The 17576-nt window shown below is 41.5% G+C and overlaps 1 protein-coding gene across 1 annotated transcript in view; it reads left to right on the plus strand.

Annotated features, from left to right (window-relative positions):
* The window catches only part of PAK3 (p21 (RAC1) activated kinase 3), a 411616-nt gene that overhangs the window by 288536 nt on the left and 105504 nt on the right, over positions 1-17576 (plus strand). Inside the window, exons 9-10 of the mRNA XM_079765689.1 lie at positions 7309-7440; positions 8673-8838. Of these exons, the coding sequence (XP_079621815.1) occupies positions 7309-7440; positions 8673-8838 (298 nt within the window). The remainder of the gene's footprint in view (positions 1-7308; positions 7441-8672; positions 8839-17576) is intronic.

A 17576-nucleotide genomic window follows, 5' to 3' on the forward strand; every position in this document is an offset into this window, starting at 1 on the left:
TGTGGGCCGTGAGGCTGCTGTGAGCACAGGGGTGGGTCTTGGCCCATCCTCCACATCCTCCACCTGGCCCCTCCAGCCATGGCCCCTGGTCCCCTCTCTGCCTGCAGCCCCGTTCCTGCCACCACTGCTCCCACATACTGACAGTGCTGGCCCAGCTTGCACCCGCTGACAGCACAGAGCAATTGGGGCCAGTGCCAACAGCAGGTGCAAGCAAGGCTGGCGCTGTCAGCGGGTGCGAGCGGTGGCTGCTGCCCCAATTGCCCCTCAGGAGCAGGGGGAGGTGGAGAAGTCCTCAGGGGCTATTGGGGCCAGCAGCCACCACTTTCACCTACTGATAGTGCCGAGCAATCGGGGCTGGCTCTGGGCGCTGGCAGAGGGTTCAAGCAGCAGCTCCAGCACCAGCTGTGTGTGTGAGCAGGGCTGGAGCCAGCAGTGGATGCAAGCGGCAGCTCCAGTGCTGGCAGCAGGTGCAAGAGGCGGCTGCCAGCCCCGATCACTCCTCAGGAGCAGGGGGAGGTGGAGAAGCCTTCAGGGGTGATTGGGGCCGGCAGCCACTGCTCACATCTGCTGACAGTGCTGAGCGATTGGGGCTGGTGCCGGGCACCAGCAGTGGGTGTGAGCAGCAGCTCTGGGGCCGGCAGCAGGTGCAAGCAGGGCTGGCGTCAGCAGCAGGTGTGAGCACCAGGCAGGACTGCAGTGCACAGGAGCAAATAACTTTCAGTAACCACCAGAAGCTCACCACGATGACACCAACAAGCACCCCACCTTGGTCTGGCACCCCCACTAACCTGCTCCACCATCCCGCTGTGGCCGATGCCCACCATGTTCCACACACGCCCCCTGGTGGTCAGTGTATATCATAGTGACCAGTTGTTCAGTTGTTTGGTTGTTCCTCCATTTGGTCTATTTTTATATTAGGGTTTTAGATAGATAGATAGATAGATAGATAGATAGATAGATAGATAGATAGCTTTGGATTGGCAAATACAGTGAAATGAGGGGCTTGAAGAGAGTCCTGGTAAACAGGCTAATTTTTTATTGAATTTATTGGGGTGACACTGGTTAACAAAATTATATAGGTTTCAGTTGTACAATTCCACAATACATCATCAGTACACTGTATTGTGTGTTGACCATCCCAAGACAAATCCCTGACCATAACCATTTATCCCCCCATACCCTCTTCCTGCTCAATCACTACACTATTGTCCATGTCCATGAGTTTTTCTCTTTTTTTCTTTTTTGATCAATCCCCACTCCACCCAGCCCACCAACCCACCAACCCTGACAGCTGTCAGTCTGCTCTCTATGAGTCTGTCGCTATTTTGCTTGTTAGTTCATTTTGTTCATTCGATTTCACATATGAGTGAAATCATATGGTACTTGTCTTTCTCTGACTGGCTTCTTTCACTAAGCATAATGCTTTCCAGGTCCATCCATGCTGTAACAAAAGGTTAAAAGTTCCTTCTTTTTTTACAGCCAAGTAGTATTCCATTGTGTAAATGTACCACAACTTTTTTTTATCTGCTCATCTACTGGTGGACATGGGCTGCTTCCAAATATTGGCTATCCTATATAATAAAACCGTAATATGCTAATTGTCTGGTCATCCAGTTGTCCATTCAACCAATCAAAGCGTAATATGCTAATGATATGCTAAGGCATTTCATCCCCTCACTATGATGTGCACTGACTACCAGGGGGCAGAGAGTCAACTGGTCGACCAGTCGCTATGACGTGCACTGATCACCAGGGTGCAGACACTTGACCAGTGGACCAGTTGCTATGATGTGCACTGACCACCAGGGGATAGACACTCCGACCGGTAGGTTAACTTGCTGCTGGGGTCCAGCTGAGCGAGATGGGCTGGACACACCCTGGAGCCCTCCTGTGGTCCCTTCCCAGCTGGCCAAACTCCCATGTCCCTCCCAGACCCAATTGTGCACTGGTGGGGTCCCTGGCTTGTGCCCTCTCACAATTCGGGCTGAGGGACACCCCTGCCCCGAGTGCACAAATTTCATGCACCGGACCTCTAGTTGTAAATAACACTGCAATGGGCATAGGGGTTCATATATTCTTTCAAATCAGTGTTTCAAGTTTCTTCTGATATATTCCCAGAAGGGAAATAGCTGGGTCATAAAGCAATTCCATTTTTAATTTTTTGAGGTAACTCCATATTGCTTTCCACAGTGGCTGCACCAATCTGCATTCCCATGGTACTTTAGTTGGTTCAGTCTTATCTTTCCACAACAAGTATTTCTTAAAATAAGAAGCTACATCATTTTTGTTTGTTCTCAATATTGTTTAATATAAGAACAGAAAAAATATAGTCTGTTTTGTATTATTTAACATATGAGAAAAAGTGTGCCCAGTCCCAGTATTATTTATAGAGAAATAGAAAAGTATACTAGGTCCCAGTATTATTTAACTGGGATAGGAAATCAGATTAATATCAGTTCTCAGTACTGTGGTCTACTGTTCTAGGTGTATTGCTGGTTAGTTAATTATCCCTGGCCCAACTAACATCCAAACCAGAATGTCCACTGGAGGCCACACATTCTTTCCAACCAAACAACCATTATGCCAGCATAGTGTTTCGACCCAAATACATTATAATATCTGTCTTCCTTCACCCTAGAAACTTTCAGAGGATAAAATACTTTAGGTGTTCTAATTAATTCCTTAGTCCATCCATGGATGTGGGGAATGTCCCCCATGTGAAATTAGAATATTGAAGATAGAAATAGTCAGTGAAATATTGCAGAAGTATTTTCTCTAGTAAAATAATAAGAATTGAGATGTGTAGTGTTGCCTCTTGGCCAGTAGGTCTTTGTACCAGTTTAAGTGCTGGGCCAAGATACCCAGACCCTGGCCCATTTGTTTTGCCATCAGGACCATTCTTAGATCCTCATAGGCTCTCTCTATATATATACATACAATCTCACTTATGGAAGCCACATGATGCATTGTATCAAATATATTAAAGTGCCCCTATATCCCACTTTATATTTTGTGGTAAACTTTTAAAAGTGATTTTTGAAGTAATAATTTTGAATTTTATTACAGATAACATTTTATTTGTGATTAGGTATAATTTATTGGAAATCATTGTGAATACTCAAGAACTGTTGCTAAATAAGACAATCTACCCTACTATTTGTTTTTAATGTAATAAAATTCCTATAATTACTAAATTTAAATGACTAGTTAATATCCTATTTAATAAAAGAGTAATATGCAAATTGACTGTACCTCCACTACACCCACAAGCTACTTCCACCAGCCAATCAGGAGTGAGTATGCAAATTAACCCAACCAAGATGGCTGCGGCCACAAAGAGAGCAGGAGGCTTGGGTTTCCCCGGCAATGGAGAAAGCCAAGCTTTCCTCCTGCCCTGGCCTGCCTTGGCCTCCGCTTAAGACTACAAAGTTTCAATTATAGAAGATAAATAAATCCCAACAAAAATGGCTGTGGCCATGGAGCAAGAAGGAGGCTTGGCTCCTCTCAAGGCTACATAGTTTCAATTATAGAAGATAAATAAATCCCAGATACCAGGGCCTCCACTTGGGTGTCTGGGGGGCGTGGCCAGGCTTCAAACAACCACAGGCCCCTCACCCAGGCCACCCCACTCCCCAAGGAAACCCTCACCCTGATCCGGGACACACTTCAGGGCAAACCATCCGGCCCCCACCCATGCACCAGACCTCTATCCTATCTAATCAAAGAATAATATGCAAATTGACCGTCACTCCAACACACAAGATGGCTGCCCCCATGTGGTCAAAGATAACTGCCCCCATGTGGACACAAGATGGCCACCACAAGATGGCCAGCAGGGGAGGGCAGTTGGGAGGGACCAGGCCTGCAAGGGAGGGTATTTGGGGGTTATCAAGCCTGCAGGCAAGAGCAGTTAGGGTGCATGACCAGGCCGGCAAAGGAGAGAAGTTGGGGGCAACCGGGCCTGCAGGGAAGGGCAGTTGGGGGGGACCAGGCCTGAAGGGGAGGGCAATTAGAGGTGACCAGGCCTGCAGGGGAGGGCAGTTAGGGGTGACCAGGCCTGCAGGGGAGGGTAGTTAGGGGCAAACAGGCTGGCAGGGTAGCAGTTAGGCATCAATCAGGCTGGCAGGGGAGTGGTTAGGGGTTGATCAGGCTTGCAGGCAGAAGCAGTTAGGGGCAATCAGGAAGGCAGGCAGGCGAGCAGTGGGGAGCCAGCAGTCCTGGATTGTGAGAGGGATATCCGACTGCCCTTTTAGGCCTGATCCTCTAGGGATCCCAGATTGGAGAGGGTGCAGGCTGTGCTGAAGGACACACACCCCAGTGGACGAATTTCATGCACCAGGCCTCTAGTGTAGTTATACTTAATATAAATTTAATTAGACATCAATTAATTTATACGTTCTTTGTGGTATTTTGGAGTTAATGATTTATTTCTCACTTAAAACATTTTCCAGGCCCACATATGGCTTATTATCCTTGTACATGGTTCATTTTGCCTAATAGATAAAATAGCATTATTTGCCGTATAAAGTATGTTCAGTTTATATGCAGTTTCTTCCCTTCTACCAAGGAACAGTGATTAGTTGCATTCTTAAAACAAGCTGGCATAAGATAGAACAGAAATTTCTGGAACAAAAGAATATAAATGCAAATACCAATACCCTAAAGCAATTTCTCCTTGAGCCCACTGAAGTGCCCTGAAGAGTTATCTTTTCACAAGAAGAAGCTGATTTTTTACATCTGGAAATGTAATGTCATTATCTATATGTTGTTTTTCATACAGCCACAGTCCTATATAATAAAAGCCTAATATGCTAATTGTCCGTTCGTCCATTCAACCAATCAAAGCACTCTGACTGGTACGTTAGCTTGCTTCTGGGGTCTGGCTGATCGGGACTGAGCAAGATAGGCCAGACATGCCCTGGAGCCCTACCACAGTTCCTCCCCGGCTGGCCAACTTACCAAGTCCCTTCCCAGCCTGATCATGCACTGGTGGGGTCCCTTGGCTTGGCCTGTACCTCCTTGCAATCTGGGACCCCTCGGGGGATGTCAGAGAGCCGGTTTCGGCCCGATCCCACAGGCCAGGCTTAGGGACCCCACTAGTGCACGAATTCGTGCACCAGGCCTGTAGTAAATAAATAATTTTCTGACTTGTTAGACAAAAAAAAAAGAGAGAGAATAAATATAGGTGTATAAATAAGAAAACCAATATGAAGTAAGCATATACACTTCAATCTATAAACCACTCAGTATGTATATCAGGCAATCAAATATTCTTTCAAATATTTATTTATAAACTTTAAGGTGTCTTCCTTCTCTCAAGAGATAAACCTTTCTGGCTCCAATCAAATATATGATTATACCTTATTATTCCATCATAGGTTTCTACATGATTGTAGAAAATCCACAGTGAACTTGTAATCATAAACTAAGGTTGTTGTTTTTTTATGTAAATCTACTAGTAGCCTTTATCTGACTTTGGAGATTTGTCCTTGAGAAATGAAAATTCTTTTTAAGATTACCTAAGCTAGTATAATTCAAGGAATAAACAAAGAACAAATATATATATATATATATATATATATATATACAAAACAAAAAATAAAAAACCATCTATAATAGTGTTTTCCAACAGAAATTTAATAAAAGCCATATATGTAACTTTAAATTTCCCAGCAGACATATTTAAAAACATAAGGCAAAATAGGTGAAATTATTTTTTATTGTTTTTAATTCTTACCCGAGGATATGTTTTATTGATTTTTAGAGAGAGAAAAAGGGAGAGAGAGGGAGGAACATTGATTGGTTGCCTCCCAGGGATTGAACCCACAACCTAGGTATATACCATGACCAGGAATTGAACTCACAGCTTTTTGGTGTAAGGGTCAGTGCTCCAACCAACTGAGCCACCCAGCCAAGGTAGGTGAAATTATTATTTTTTAAAAATATATTTTATTGATTTTTTACAGAGAGGAAGAGAGAGTGATAGAGAGTTAGAAACATCGATGAGAGAGAAACATCGATCAGCTTCCTCTTGCACACCCCCTACTGGGGATGTGCCCGCAACCAAGGTACATGCCCTTGACCGGAATCGAACCTGGGACCCTTGAGTCCGCAGGCCGACGCTCTATCCACTGAGCCAAACCGGTTTCGGCTGAAATTATTTTTAATAAAATATTTTACTTAACCCAATATATTCAAAATATAGTCATGTCAATATATATACTCTATAAAAAGCATAAGAAAATATCAATTTTTTCATATTGCATATTTAATATCTGGTATGCACTTTACAGTTACAACTTTTCTCAATTCAGACTAATCAGTTATAAGTGTTCAATAACCATGTATCATTAGTGGCTGCCATATTGGACAACACATATCTATATCATAGTTCACTGTTTTTTACATTTGTACCTGTATTAAGATCATCTGGATAGCTTATTATAACAAAGATTGCAAGGCCCTACTTCCAGAGTTTTTATGGATCTGGATTGAGTCTGAGAATTTGAATTTCTAATAAGTTCCTTGATAATGCTAATGATGCTGATCTGGGGACCACAGTTTTAGAGCCATGACCATAGTTGTTTCAAAATTCAACTTAGGTACCATTTTACCTCTGTATTGACATGAATGATCAGGAACTGACCCTAGATATTATGGTCATTGTTGTGTTTGGTGCTGGTGTTATTGCATTTTTAGCATTACAAGTCACCAGTTACCTGTTGGTTAAAATTGAATAATTATTTATGAAGATGGATATTCCTTAGATCTTCATGTCTGTTACTTTTTGAGTGTTTTATTTTAGGAGGCAGAACAGGGAAGAAACATTCATGGGCTTGCTTATACTTAGTATTTGCAGAGCTGTCTTAATATGATATCCATACACATGCTCTGATCTATAAGCACAAAATAACCTTTTTCTGGTTAACAACCTGTCAATCAATAAATTGACAATCTGCCCAGAACAAATTCAAAGCTTTAATAGTAATTCATTTGATTTTTAAAATATATTCATTGATTTACAAAAAATGGAACTTTAAAATAATAAATGAATAGCTCACTTTTTTGGCTCAGTGGAAAATAAGCATATATTTTTTTTAAATTTAATTTTTTTAAACCATAATCTGAATGTATCTCTAGATGTGGGCAAGTCCTGGACACCAAATTTTAGATGGTTCTGCTCCTTTGTAAAAGATGCAGTTCCCTCCTAACCCTACATGGTTAAATATTTCATTCCCCTTGTCTCATTTCTGAAGGGAAGCAATGAGGAGTTAATACCTGGTCTTTTAACTTTGTTTTTCTCATAAGAGTACAAAAACAGCATCAGAGCCTCCTTTAGCTCCTCCTGTCTCTGAAGAAGAAGATGAAGAAGAGGAAGAAGAAGAAGATGACAATGAACCACCGCCAGTTATAGCACCAAGACCTGAGCATACAAAATCAGTAAGTAACAAGTGACTATTTCCAAATGATTCAAAAGATGTCATTTGGAGCAGTCATATAATCAGAGTTTAATTAATCAACTAGTACCTATTGATCTTACTATATTCCAAAACTTGAGATACAAGATTAGCACTTGACAATTAGGAAATAATACCAAATAATCCTATATAATAAAACCCTAATATGCAAATCGACCGAATGGCGGAATGACCCGTCACTATGACCCTCACTGACCACCAGGGGGTAGACACCTAATGCATGAATTGCGCCCTGGTGGTCAGTGCGCTCCCACAAGGGGAGTGCCACTCAGCCAGAAGCCGGGCTCATGGCTGGCCAGCGCAGTGGTGGCAGCGGGAGCCTCCCTCTCCCACCTCTGCTGCAGGCAGACAGTAAGGAGCAAGGGGAGAGCCCTGTTCTGTGAGAGGGAGTCTGACTAACAGCTTAGGTTGGATCCCCCAAGGGGTCCCGGACTGCGAGAGGATGCAGGCTGGGCTGAGGGACACCCACCCCTCCAGTGCACGAATGTCATGCACTGGTCCTCTAGTATACAAATAAGTGCTAAGTTATAAAACTGCTCCAGAGGTTAAGATAGAGAAGAAAATTCATGTGAATCAAATAGGAAGACTCGCATGAGCAGAAGCACTAGACCAGAATTAGGACAGCTTATATGGGGGTCACAAAGGACTAGCTCCTCAGAGCTTTCAAGGGCAGTATATTTGAAGGAACATAAAGTGTGTTTTTTATATATAAATCACTTGTTTTATAAAACTCACTGAAGGTTGGGGTGCAGGGTAGGAGGAGGGGTGAGTAGACAGAGCACAGAGAATTTTTAGGACAGTGAAAATACTTTGCATAATACCATAAAGATAGATAAATCTCATTATGCATTTATCCAAACCCATAGAGTGTACTACACCCAGAGTGAACTGTATATAAAGTATGGACTTTGGGTGATTATGATGTAAGTGTAGGTTCATCAATTGTAACTAATGCACCAATCAGGTAAGGGGATGTTGATAATGGGTGAAGTTATGCATGTGTGGGGGTGAGGGGTATATGGGAATTATCTGTACCTTCCCCTAAATTTTGCTGTGAATCTAAAACTCCTTGAAATTTTATCTTTATTTAAAAAACACACAACTACAACTCACTGATATGACAGTGTCTTGACTTCATACTCTTTCCTGGGCTGCTGTTTTAATTGTAGAACATTTATTTTTCTTACCTTTAAGATCTATACTCGTTCTGTGGTTGAATCCATTGCTTCACCGGCAGCACCAAGTAAAGAGGTCACACCGTCTTCTGCTGAGAATGCCAATTCCAGTACTTTGTATAGAAACACAGATCGACAAAGGAAAAAATCCAAGATGACAGATGAGGAGATCCTAGAGAAGCTGAGTGAGTCTTTTGCCATAATTACTTTTTTCATGGAATGGTTTATCTTTAAATAGAATTGGAATTGATTCTTTAGAAGTTTGAATCTGCTTGTATGAACTCCAGACTCCCTGAAGTCACAAGATGTGAAGTTTGAGACTCACTGTGTATTCTAGATCACTCTCTTTCTCACACTCCTAATTTGACAGAAACTAAATATGTTCACTTAAAACATTAATTAAGCTGAAAACTTGACAAAATGAATTAAGCAGTAAGTTTTATTTTAAGATTACACTCCCAAAAGGAAGAAAACAGTCTGATGACATATCCTATGATCATATCCCAAGGGCTCCCAACTGACCAATCATGATAGATAAGTCTATAAAAACCCCACAGAGCCCATCAAAACTGGAAGCCACAATAATATATCCTTTTCCCTTAATTTAGGAGCACTTCTATATGGAGAGAGGCCATGGTCAGCAAATGCTGATAGCCCAGCCTCCTTTCCACAGTGTCATTAGTGTGTACATGCTTGTGTATACACAGTCACTCCAGTTTTGCAAAAACACTCTTCCAGTTAGCTTGCTGGGTGAAAGAGCTTTAAAAACATTCTCTGCTGAAAGAGTCAAAAGTCTATGAAATATATTCATTAAAATCATATTACAAGAGCATTTAATAAACTACTAGTTATCTGCAATCAATGCCCTCATCTAGTTACCACTTATCCTTCAAACCTTAGCTCAAGTGTTGCCTCCTTAGGAAAGCCTTCTTTGTCTCTCCCAGTCATTAAGTACCCTTCTTCTTTGCTGCCTTTATGACAAAAAAAAAATATCACATTATACTAATCTGTCACCTTCCTTCACTTAGACTGTGAGTTCTTCAAAGGTAGGGATTGTGTCTTCTTTTCCTGTATGTCCATCTCTAATAAAGTGTCTGGTACATATACACTGAGTAGCCAGACTATTATGATCTCTGAACGCATAATAATCTGGCCACTCAGTGTATATTCCTATATAATAAAAGGCTAATGTGCAAATTGTCCCCTCGACCAGGAGTTCGACCAGCAGGCAGGCCGGCCAACTGCCCATGTCCCCTCCCCATGGCCAGGCTGTCCGGACCCCACCCATGCACAAATTCATGCACCAGGCCTCTAATACACACAGACACACACACACACACACACACACACACACACACACACACACTGAGTGGCCAGATTATTATGCATTCAGAGATCATAATAATCTGGCCACTGAGTGTAAAGGCACTTAACAAATTCTTCTTGAGTAAATGGATGAAAAAATAAGCAAACAAATATATCTTTACTGGGCTCCACCTTGTATGTTGTATAACAGAATTTTTTAAGGAAACAATAGAAAAACAATTTCCTGACATCAAGAAACTTGCAATTTTATTTTATTTTATTTTATTTTATTTTATTTTATTTTTTACCTTTTGCAAACAGTTAATGAATCAGATTTTTTTTTTCAATTTTTTATTAAGGTATTATATGTGTACATATCTTACCATTGCCCTCCCCACACCCCACTCCCATATATGCCCCCACCCCCCAGAGTTTTGCATCCATTGGTTATGCTTATATGCATGCATACAAGTCCTTCGGTTGATCTCTTATCTCCCCCACCTCTCCCTAACCTTCCCCTTGTAATTTGACAGTCTGTTTGATGTTTTACTGTCTCTGTATCTATCTTTTTGTTCAAGTTTATAATGTTCTTTATTATCCATAAATGAGTGAGATCATGTGGTATTTTTCTTTCATTGACTGACTTATTTCACTTAACATAATGTTCTCCAATTCCTCCCAGGTTGCTGCAAATGATGAGAATTCCTTCTTTTTTATGGCAGCATAGTATTCCATTGTGTAGATGTACCACAGTTTTCTGATCCAGTCATCTGCTGACGGGCACCTAGGCTGTTTCCAAATCTTAGCTATGGTGAATTGTGCTGCTATGAACATAGGGGTGCATATATCCTTTCTAATTGGTGTTTCTAGTTTCTTCGGATATATTCCCAGGAGTGGGATTACTGGGTCAAATGGGAGTTCCATTTTCAGTTTTTTGAGGAAACTCCATACTGTTCTCCACAGTGGCTGCACCAGTCTGCAATCCCACCAGCAGTGCACGAGGGTTCCTTTTTCTCCGCATCCTCGCCAACACTTGTCGTTTGTTGATTTGTTGATGATAGCCATTCTGACAGGTGTGAGATGGTACCGCATTGTTGTTTTGATTTGCATCTCTCGGATAATTAGTGACGTTGAGCATGTTTTCATGTGTCTCTTGGCCTTCCTTCTGTCTTCTTTTGAAAAGATTCTATTTAGGTCTGTTGCCCATTTTTTTATTGGATCATTTATCTTCCTTTTATTAAGTTGTATAAGCTGCCTGTAGATGTTGGAGATTAAACCTTTATCAGTGATGCCATTTGCAAATATGTTCTCCCATGCAGTGGGCCTTCTTGTTGTTTTGTTGATGGTTTCTTTTGCTGTGAAAAAGCTTTTTATTTTGATGTAGTCCCATTTGTTTATTTTCTCTTTAGCTTCCATTGCCCTAGGGGCAGTGTCAGTGAAGAATTTCTTTTGGCATATGTCTGACATTTTGCTGCCTGTGGATTGCTCTAGTATTTTTATGGTTTCCCGTCTTATGTTTAAGTCCTGTATCCATTTTGAGTTTATTTTTGTGTATGTCGTAAGTTGGTGATCAAGCTTCATTTTTTTGCATGTATCTGTCCAATTTTCCCAACACCATTTATTGAAGAGACTGTCTTTATTCCATTGTATGTTCATGCCTCCTTTGTCAAATATTAATTGAGCATAGTGGTTTGGGTCAATATCTGGATTCTCTATTCTGTTCCATTGATCTATATGTCTGTTCTTGTGCCAGTACCAGGCTGTTTTGAGAACAGTGGCTTTGTAATACAGCTTGAAATCTGGTATTGAGATCCCTCCTACTTTATTCTTCTTTCTCAGGATTGCTGTGGCTATTCGGGGTATTTTTTTATTCCAGATGAATTTTTGGAGAGTTCTTTCAAGGTCTGTGAAATATGCCGTTGGTATTTTAATGGGGAGTGCATTGAATCTATAGATTGCTTTGGGTAGTATGGACATTTTAATGATGTTGATTCTACCAATCCATGAACATGGTATGTTCTTCCATCTGTTTACGTCTTCCTCTATCTCTTTTTTCAGTGTCCTGTAGTTTTCCGTGTATAGGTCTTTTACCTCCTTAGTTAAGTTTATTCCTAGGTATCTTAATTTTTTTGGTGCGATGGTAAATGGGATTGCCTTTTTAGTCTCTCTGTCTGTAAGTTCACTATTGGTGTATAGAAAGGCCATAGATTTCTTGGCGTTAATTTTGTATCCTGCTACATTGCCGAATTCATTTATTAAGTCTATGAGTTTCTTGACGGAGTCTTTCGGATTTTTTATGTACAATATCATGTCGTCTGCAAATAAAGACAGCTTTACTTGTTCTTTTCCAATCTGGATGCCTTTTATTTCTTCTTCTTGTCTAATTGCAATGGCTAATACTTCCAGTACTATGTCAAACAGGAGTGGTGAGAGTGGGCATCCCTGTCTTGTTCCTGTTCTTAAAGGAAATGGTTTTAGTTTTTGTCCATTGAGTATGATGTTTGCTGTGGGTTTATCATATATAGCTTTTATTATGTTGAGGTATGAGCCATCTATTCCCACCTTGTTGAGAGCTTTTATCAAGAAAGGGTGTTGGATTTTGTCAAATGCTTTTTCTGCATCAATTGATATGACTATGTGATTTTTATCTTTCAATTTGTTTATGTGATGTATCACGTTTATTGATTTGCGGATATTGTACCATCCTTGCATTCCTGGGATAAATCCTACTTGGTCATGGTGTATGATCTTTCTGATGTACTGCTGGAGCCGATTTGCTAGAATTTTGTTGAGGATTTTGGCATCTATGTTCATGAGGGATATTGGTCTGTAATTCTCTTTCATTGTGTTGTCTTTATCTGGTTTTGGTATTAGGGTGATGCTGGCTTCATAGAAGGAGCTTGGAAGTGTTCCTTCCACTTGAATTTTTTGGAATAGTCTGAGGAGGATAGGTTTTAGTTCTTCCTTGAATGTTTGGTAAAACTCTCCTGTGAAGCCATCTGGCCCCGGGCTTTTGTTTGCTGGAAGCTTTTTGATGACTGCTTCAATTTCGTCCATAGTTATTGGCCTATTGAGCTGTTTAGATTCTTCTTGATTGATTTTTGGAAGGTTATATTTTTCTAGGAATATGTCCATTTCCTGCAGATTGTCCAGTTTGTTGGAATAGAGTTGTTCGTAGTATTTTGTAACAATCCTTTGTATCTCAGCGGGGTCTGTTGTTATTTCACCTCTTTCATTTCTGATTTTGTTTATTTGGGTCCTCTCTCTTTGCTTCTTGGTGAGCCTGGCTAGAGGTCCATCAATCTTGTTTATCCTTTCAAAGAACCAGCTCTTGGTTTTGTTGATCTTATGTATTGTTTCTTTGGTCTCTATGTCATTTATCTCCGCTCTGATCTTTGTTATTTCCTTCCTTCTGGTTACACTGGGCTTTTCTTGCTGCTCTTTTTCTAGCTCTTTGAGTTGTAGGGTTAAGTAATTTATTACCATTGTTTCTTGTTTTTTGCAATAGGCCTGTAGAGCTATGAACTTCCCTCTCAAGACTGCTTTCGCTGTGTCCCATAGATTTTGGATTGTTGTGTTTTCATTGTCATTTGTTGCCATGATGTTTTTTATTTCTTCCTTGATCTCTCTGGTGACCCAGTCCTTGTTTAATAGCATGCTGTTTAGTCTCCATGTGTTTGATTTCTTTGGATTGTATTTATTGTAGTTGATTTCCAGTTTTATGCCACTGTGATCTGAGAAGATGCTTGATATAATTTTTATCTTCTTGAATTTGAAGAGACTTTGCCTGTGACCCAGCATATGGTCTATCTTTGAAAATGACCCATGTGCACTTGAGAAGAATGTATATTCTGTGGCTTTGGGGTGAAATGTTCTGAAGATGTCAATTAATTCCATCTGGTCTAGTGAGTCATTTAGGATTGCTGTTTCTTTGCTGATTTTTTGTTTAGAGGATTTGTCCAGTGGTGATAGTGGGGTATTAAAGTCTCCTACTATGATTGTGTTGCTATTAATCTCTCCCTTGATATCCTCCAGGAGTTTTTTTATGTATTTGGGTGCTCCTATATTGGGAGCGTATATGTTTACCAGAATTATTTCTTCTTGTTGGATTTCTCCCTTTAGTATTATGAAGTGGCCTTCCTTATCTCTTGTTATGGCATTTACTTTGAGGTCTATTTTGTCAGATATAAGTATTGCTACCCCAGCTTTTTTTTTCATTTCCATTTGCCTGAAAGATATTTTTCCATCCCTTCACTTTCAATCTGTGTGAGTCTCTTGTTCTGAGGTGGGTCTCTTGTAGACAGCATATACATGGGTCATGTTTTTTTATCCATTCAGCTACTCGATGTCTTTTGATTGGAGCATTTAGTCCGTTTACATTTAAAGTTATTACTGAAAGGTATTTGTTTGCAGTCATATCTATTTTTGTGTCTGTATTCCTTCTTACCTGTTTATTTCTTCTTTTTACAGTATTCCCTTTAGCAATTCTTGCATTGCTGGTTTGGTGGTGATAAACTCCCTGAGGCTTTTTTTGTCTGCAAAGCTCCTGATTTCCCCTTCAATTTTGATTGATAGTCTTGCTGGATATAGTATTCTTGGATTCAGTCCTTTGCTTTGCAACACTTTGTATACCTCCTTCCATTCACTTCTAGCTTGTTGTGTTTCTGATGAGTAATCATTTGACAATCTGATGGGTGTTCCTTTGTAGGTAACTCTCTGTCTCTCTCTTGCCGCCTTTAGGATTCTCTCTTTATCATTTATATTTGCCATTGAAATTATGACATGTCTTGGTGTGGGTCTTTTGGGGTTGATCCTGCTTGGGACTCTCTTTACTTGCGTAACTTTTATCTTTCCCATATCCGGGAAGTTTTCTGTCATTATTTCTTCAAATAGATTTTCTAATCCCTGCTGCTCTTCTTGTCCTTCTGGCAGCCCTATTATACGCATGTTACTTCGTTTCATGTTGTCCCGAAGCTCCCTTAGGCTTTCCTCCTGCTTTTTAATTTTTTTCTCCAATTGCTGTTCAGCTTGAGCTTGTTTCTGTACCTGATCTTCTAACTCACTAATTCGGTCCTCTGCTTCTTGTAGTCTACTGTTGAAACTTTCCATGGTGTTTTTGATTGTAGCTATATCACTTTTCATTTCTTCCTGATTCTTGCATAAGTTGTTGATTTTCTCATCCATCCGATGTATAAATTCCATGACCATTACTCTGAACTCCTTTTCGGTCATGTTGCAAGCTTCATTTTCACTAATTTCCTTTCTTGGCGACTCCACATTTTCTTTCCTCTGTGAGTTATTTCGTTTCCCCATTCTGGCTATTACCAGAAAGCTCAAGCTTCTGTTTGCGTGGACCTGGGTCGTGTGCTGTGGGGACTTCGCTCCACCCTAGTTTCACTGAAGTGCTCTGACACTAGGACGTGTGACTGTCTTTGGTTGGTGGGAAACAAACTTGCCCAGGATCAGTGTCCCCAGTGTTCCGTGTGGTCTCGTGTGCACATTTAGAATCAGGGGCCCTGTCTGCACCACACTGTTGGTATGTGCCGAGAATGAGATCCTTAGCATGTGCCAGGATTCAGAGTTTCCCTGTGTCTGCACCAAGACTCGAGTGTCAAAGTCTCTGTTGCCTTGTGCGGTTTCTCGTTGAGAATCAGGGTCCCTGTGTGTGCACGCACCAACAATTGGGGTCGCTGGCTCTTAGTGTGAATGCGCTGTGAGTCAGGGATCCCAGGCAGCTGTGTCCGGCGTGCCAAATTCCCTGAAGTGGGGCTGCGTCCTGTGTGTGCTCTCTCTACTGAGCCAAACCGGCTAGAGTGCACATTCTTAAAAACCTGAAGGTGAGCCGGCTCAGTGCACTCTCCCAAAGTCCCAGAAGGGGGGCGGAGTCCGTCCTGAGCGCCAAATTCCCCAAAGGGAAGCCCCTCTGTGCAAGCTTTTAAGAATCTCCGAAGGGGGAGCTGTGCCCCGCGAACCAAATTCCCCCAAATTCCCCGAAGGGGAGCCCTCTGTGCGCACTGACAGATTTCCCCGACTGGGAGCTGCTTCTGTCCTGTGCGTGAGCGCGCGCCAAGTTCCCTAAGAGGGAGCGCGTCCCTGTGCAAAGCTCGGCAGCTTGGGCCAGGGGCGTGTCTATCAGTTACTATGGCGCTGTCTGTGCGCGTGCAGGCCCGTGAGCAGCTTGGGCGAGGGGCGCGTCTATCAGTTACTATGGCGCTTTCCGCGCGCGCCTGTGGGAGCTCAGCAGCTTGGGGGAGGGGCGGGTCTATCAGTTACTATGGCGCTTTCTGCGCACGCCTGTGGGCGCTCAGCAGCTTGGGGGAGGGGCGGGTCTATCAGTTACTATGGCGCTATCAGCGCCTGCGAGGAGGGGGGTAGGCTCTTTGACTCACGGAAATCTGCCGGGAAGTCTGGATTCTTGTTTGTTTGTCTGAAGCTGTGATAGCAGTTCTCTGTCCCCAGTGGCTGCAGGGTCCTGGTTTGTGTCAGAAGCCAGGATCCGAGTCTCGGGCAGCTCTGTTTCCCAAGATGGCGTGGTCTCCGCGTCCGCACCAGCCGCCGAGAAGTGTCCGCTTTTCTGCAATTTTATTTTGAAGATAAGATTTAATTGTGTGATACAATTAACAAATAGGAGGCCATTTTATTTCAAGAAAATGTCTATCTAAAAGGTTGCTGAAGAGAAAGAGAGCAGTTCAGGGGTGCTATAGGTCACAGGAAGACTCTACAGACGTGGTCATTGGGCCATTTGGCAATGTCTAGAGACATGTTTATTGTCACGACACAGGGAGTGCTGCAGGCATCTAGTAGAATAGACTGGGGACGGTTCTAAGTACTCTACAGTATAAGTGACAACACCCTCCTTTCCCCTCAACAATGCTGAGGTTGAGACATTATGAGCTAGGGGTATTTTAGAAAGACAAAGGTTCAGGTTGCAGATGTCTGTGAGCACTCAGAACTGGATTGCTGAACTTTACTATACACGATTAATTATGCCTCTAGTGCTAATACTATTTGCTGTAATAACAGTAATTATTCCCATTTATTATTTTATGTGGTGGCCACTTGTCATACATTATCAGGTTTACTTTTCACAATAATCCATGTGGTAGATTTTAATAGCCTCATTTTATAGATCAGTGAATGTATGCCTCAAAAAAGTTTCACTAATGACTGGCAGAGCCAGAGTTTGGATTTATATCTGCTTGCATTTGAAACTTACACTATTTCCACTACCCATTTTGCATCTGCATGTCTCAACTGTCTACATATGTAAAAAGAAAGGGAAAATGAAAGAATTGCCTTAATAATTTCAGTTCAGTTACTCAGACAATTGCCTCATTTTTTTTCCTTTATCTTGTACATGTAGACATGACCTATGAGATTTATTAGATGTTAAAAATCTAATAGCCTCATTTTAGTAAAAATGACTGTTATTTGGTATCTGTTTTAGATTTATTATAATTAAATTTATAGATTCCTTAATTTCAGTGACAGAGAAACAAGCATTATTTTCTTGGGCCAAAATCTGGCTTTGCTTGCAAACAGTAATAGTACTGGATCTGTTTACTTTATAATTTGTTGTTTACTCTGTTCTGAATTGAGCAACATGATGAAGAGGCAA

The sequence above is a fragment of the Cnephaeus nilssonii genome, assembly GCF_951640355.1.
Source record: "Cnephaeus nilssonii genome assembly, chromosome: X".
Classification (NCBI taxonomy): domain Eukaryota; kingdom Metazoa; phylum Chordata; class Mammalia; order Chiroptera; family Vespertilionidae; genus Cnephaeus; species Cnephaeus nilssonii.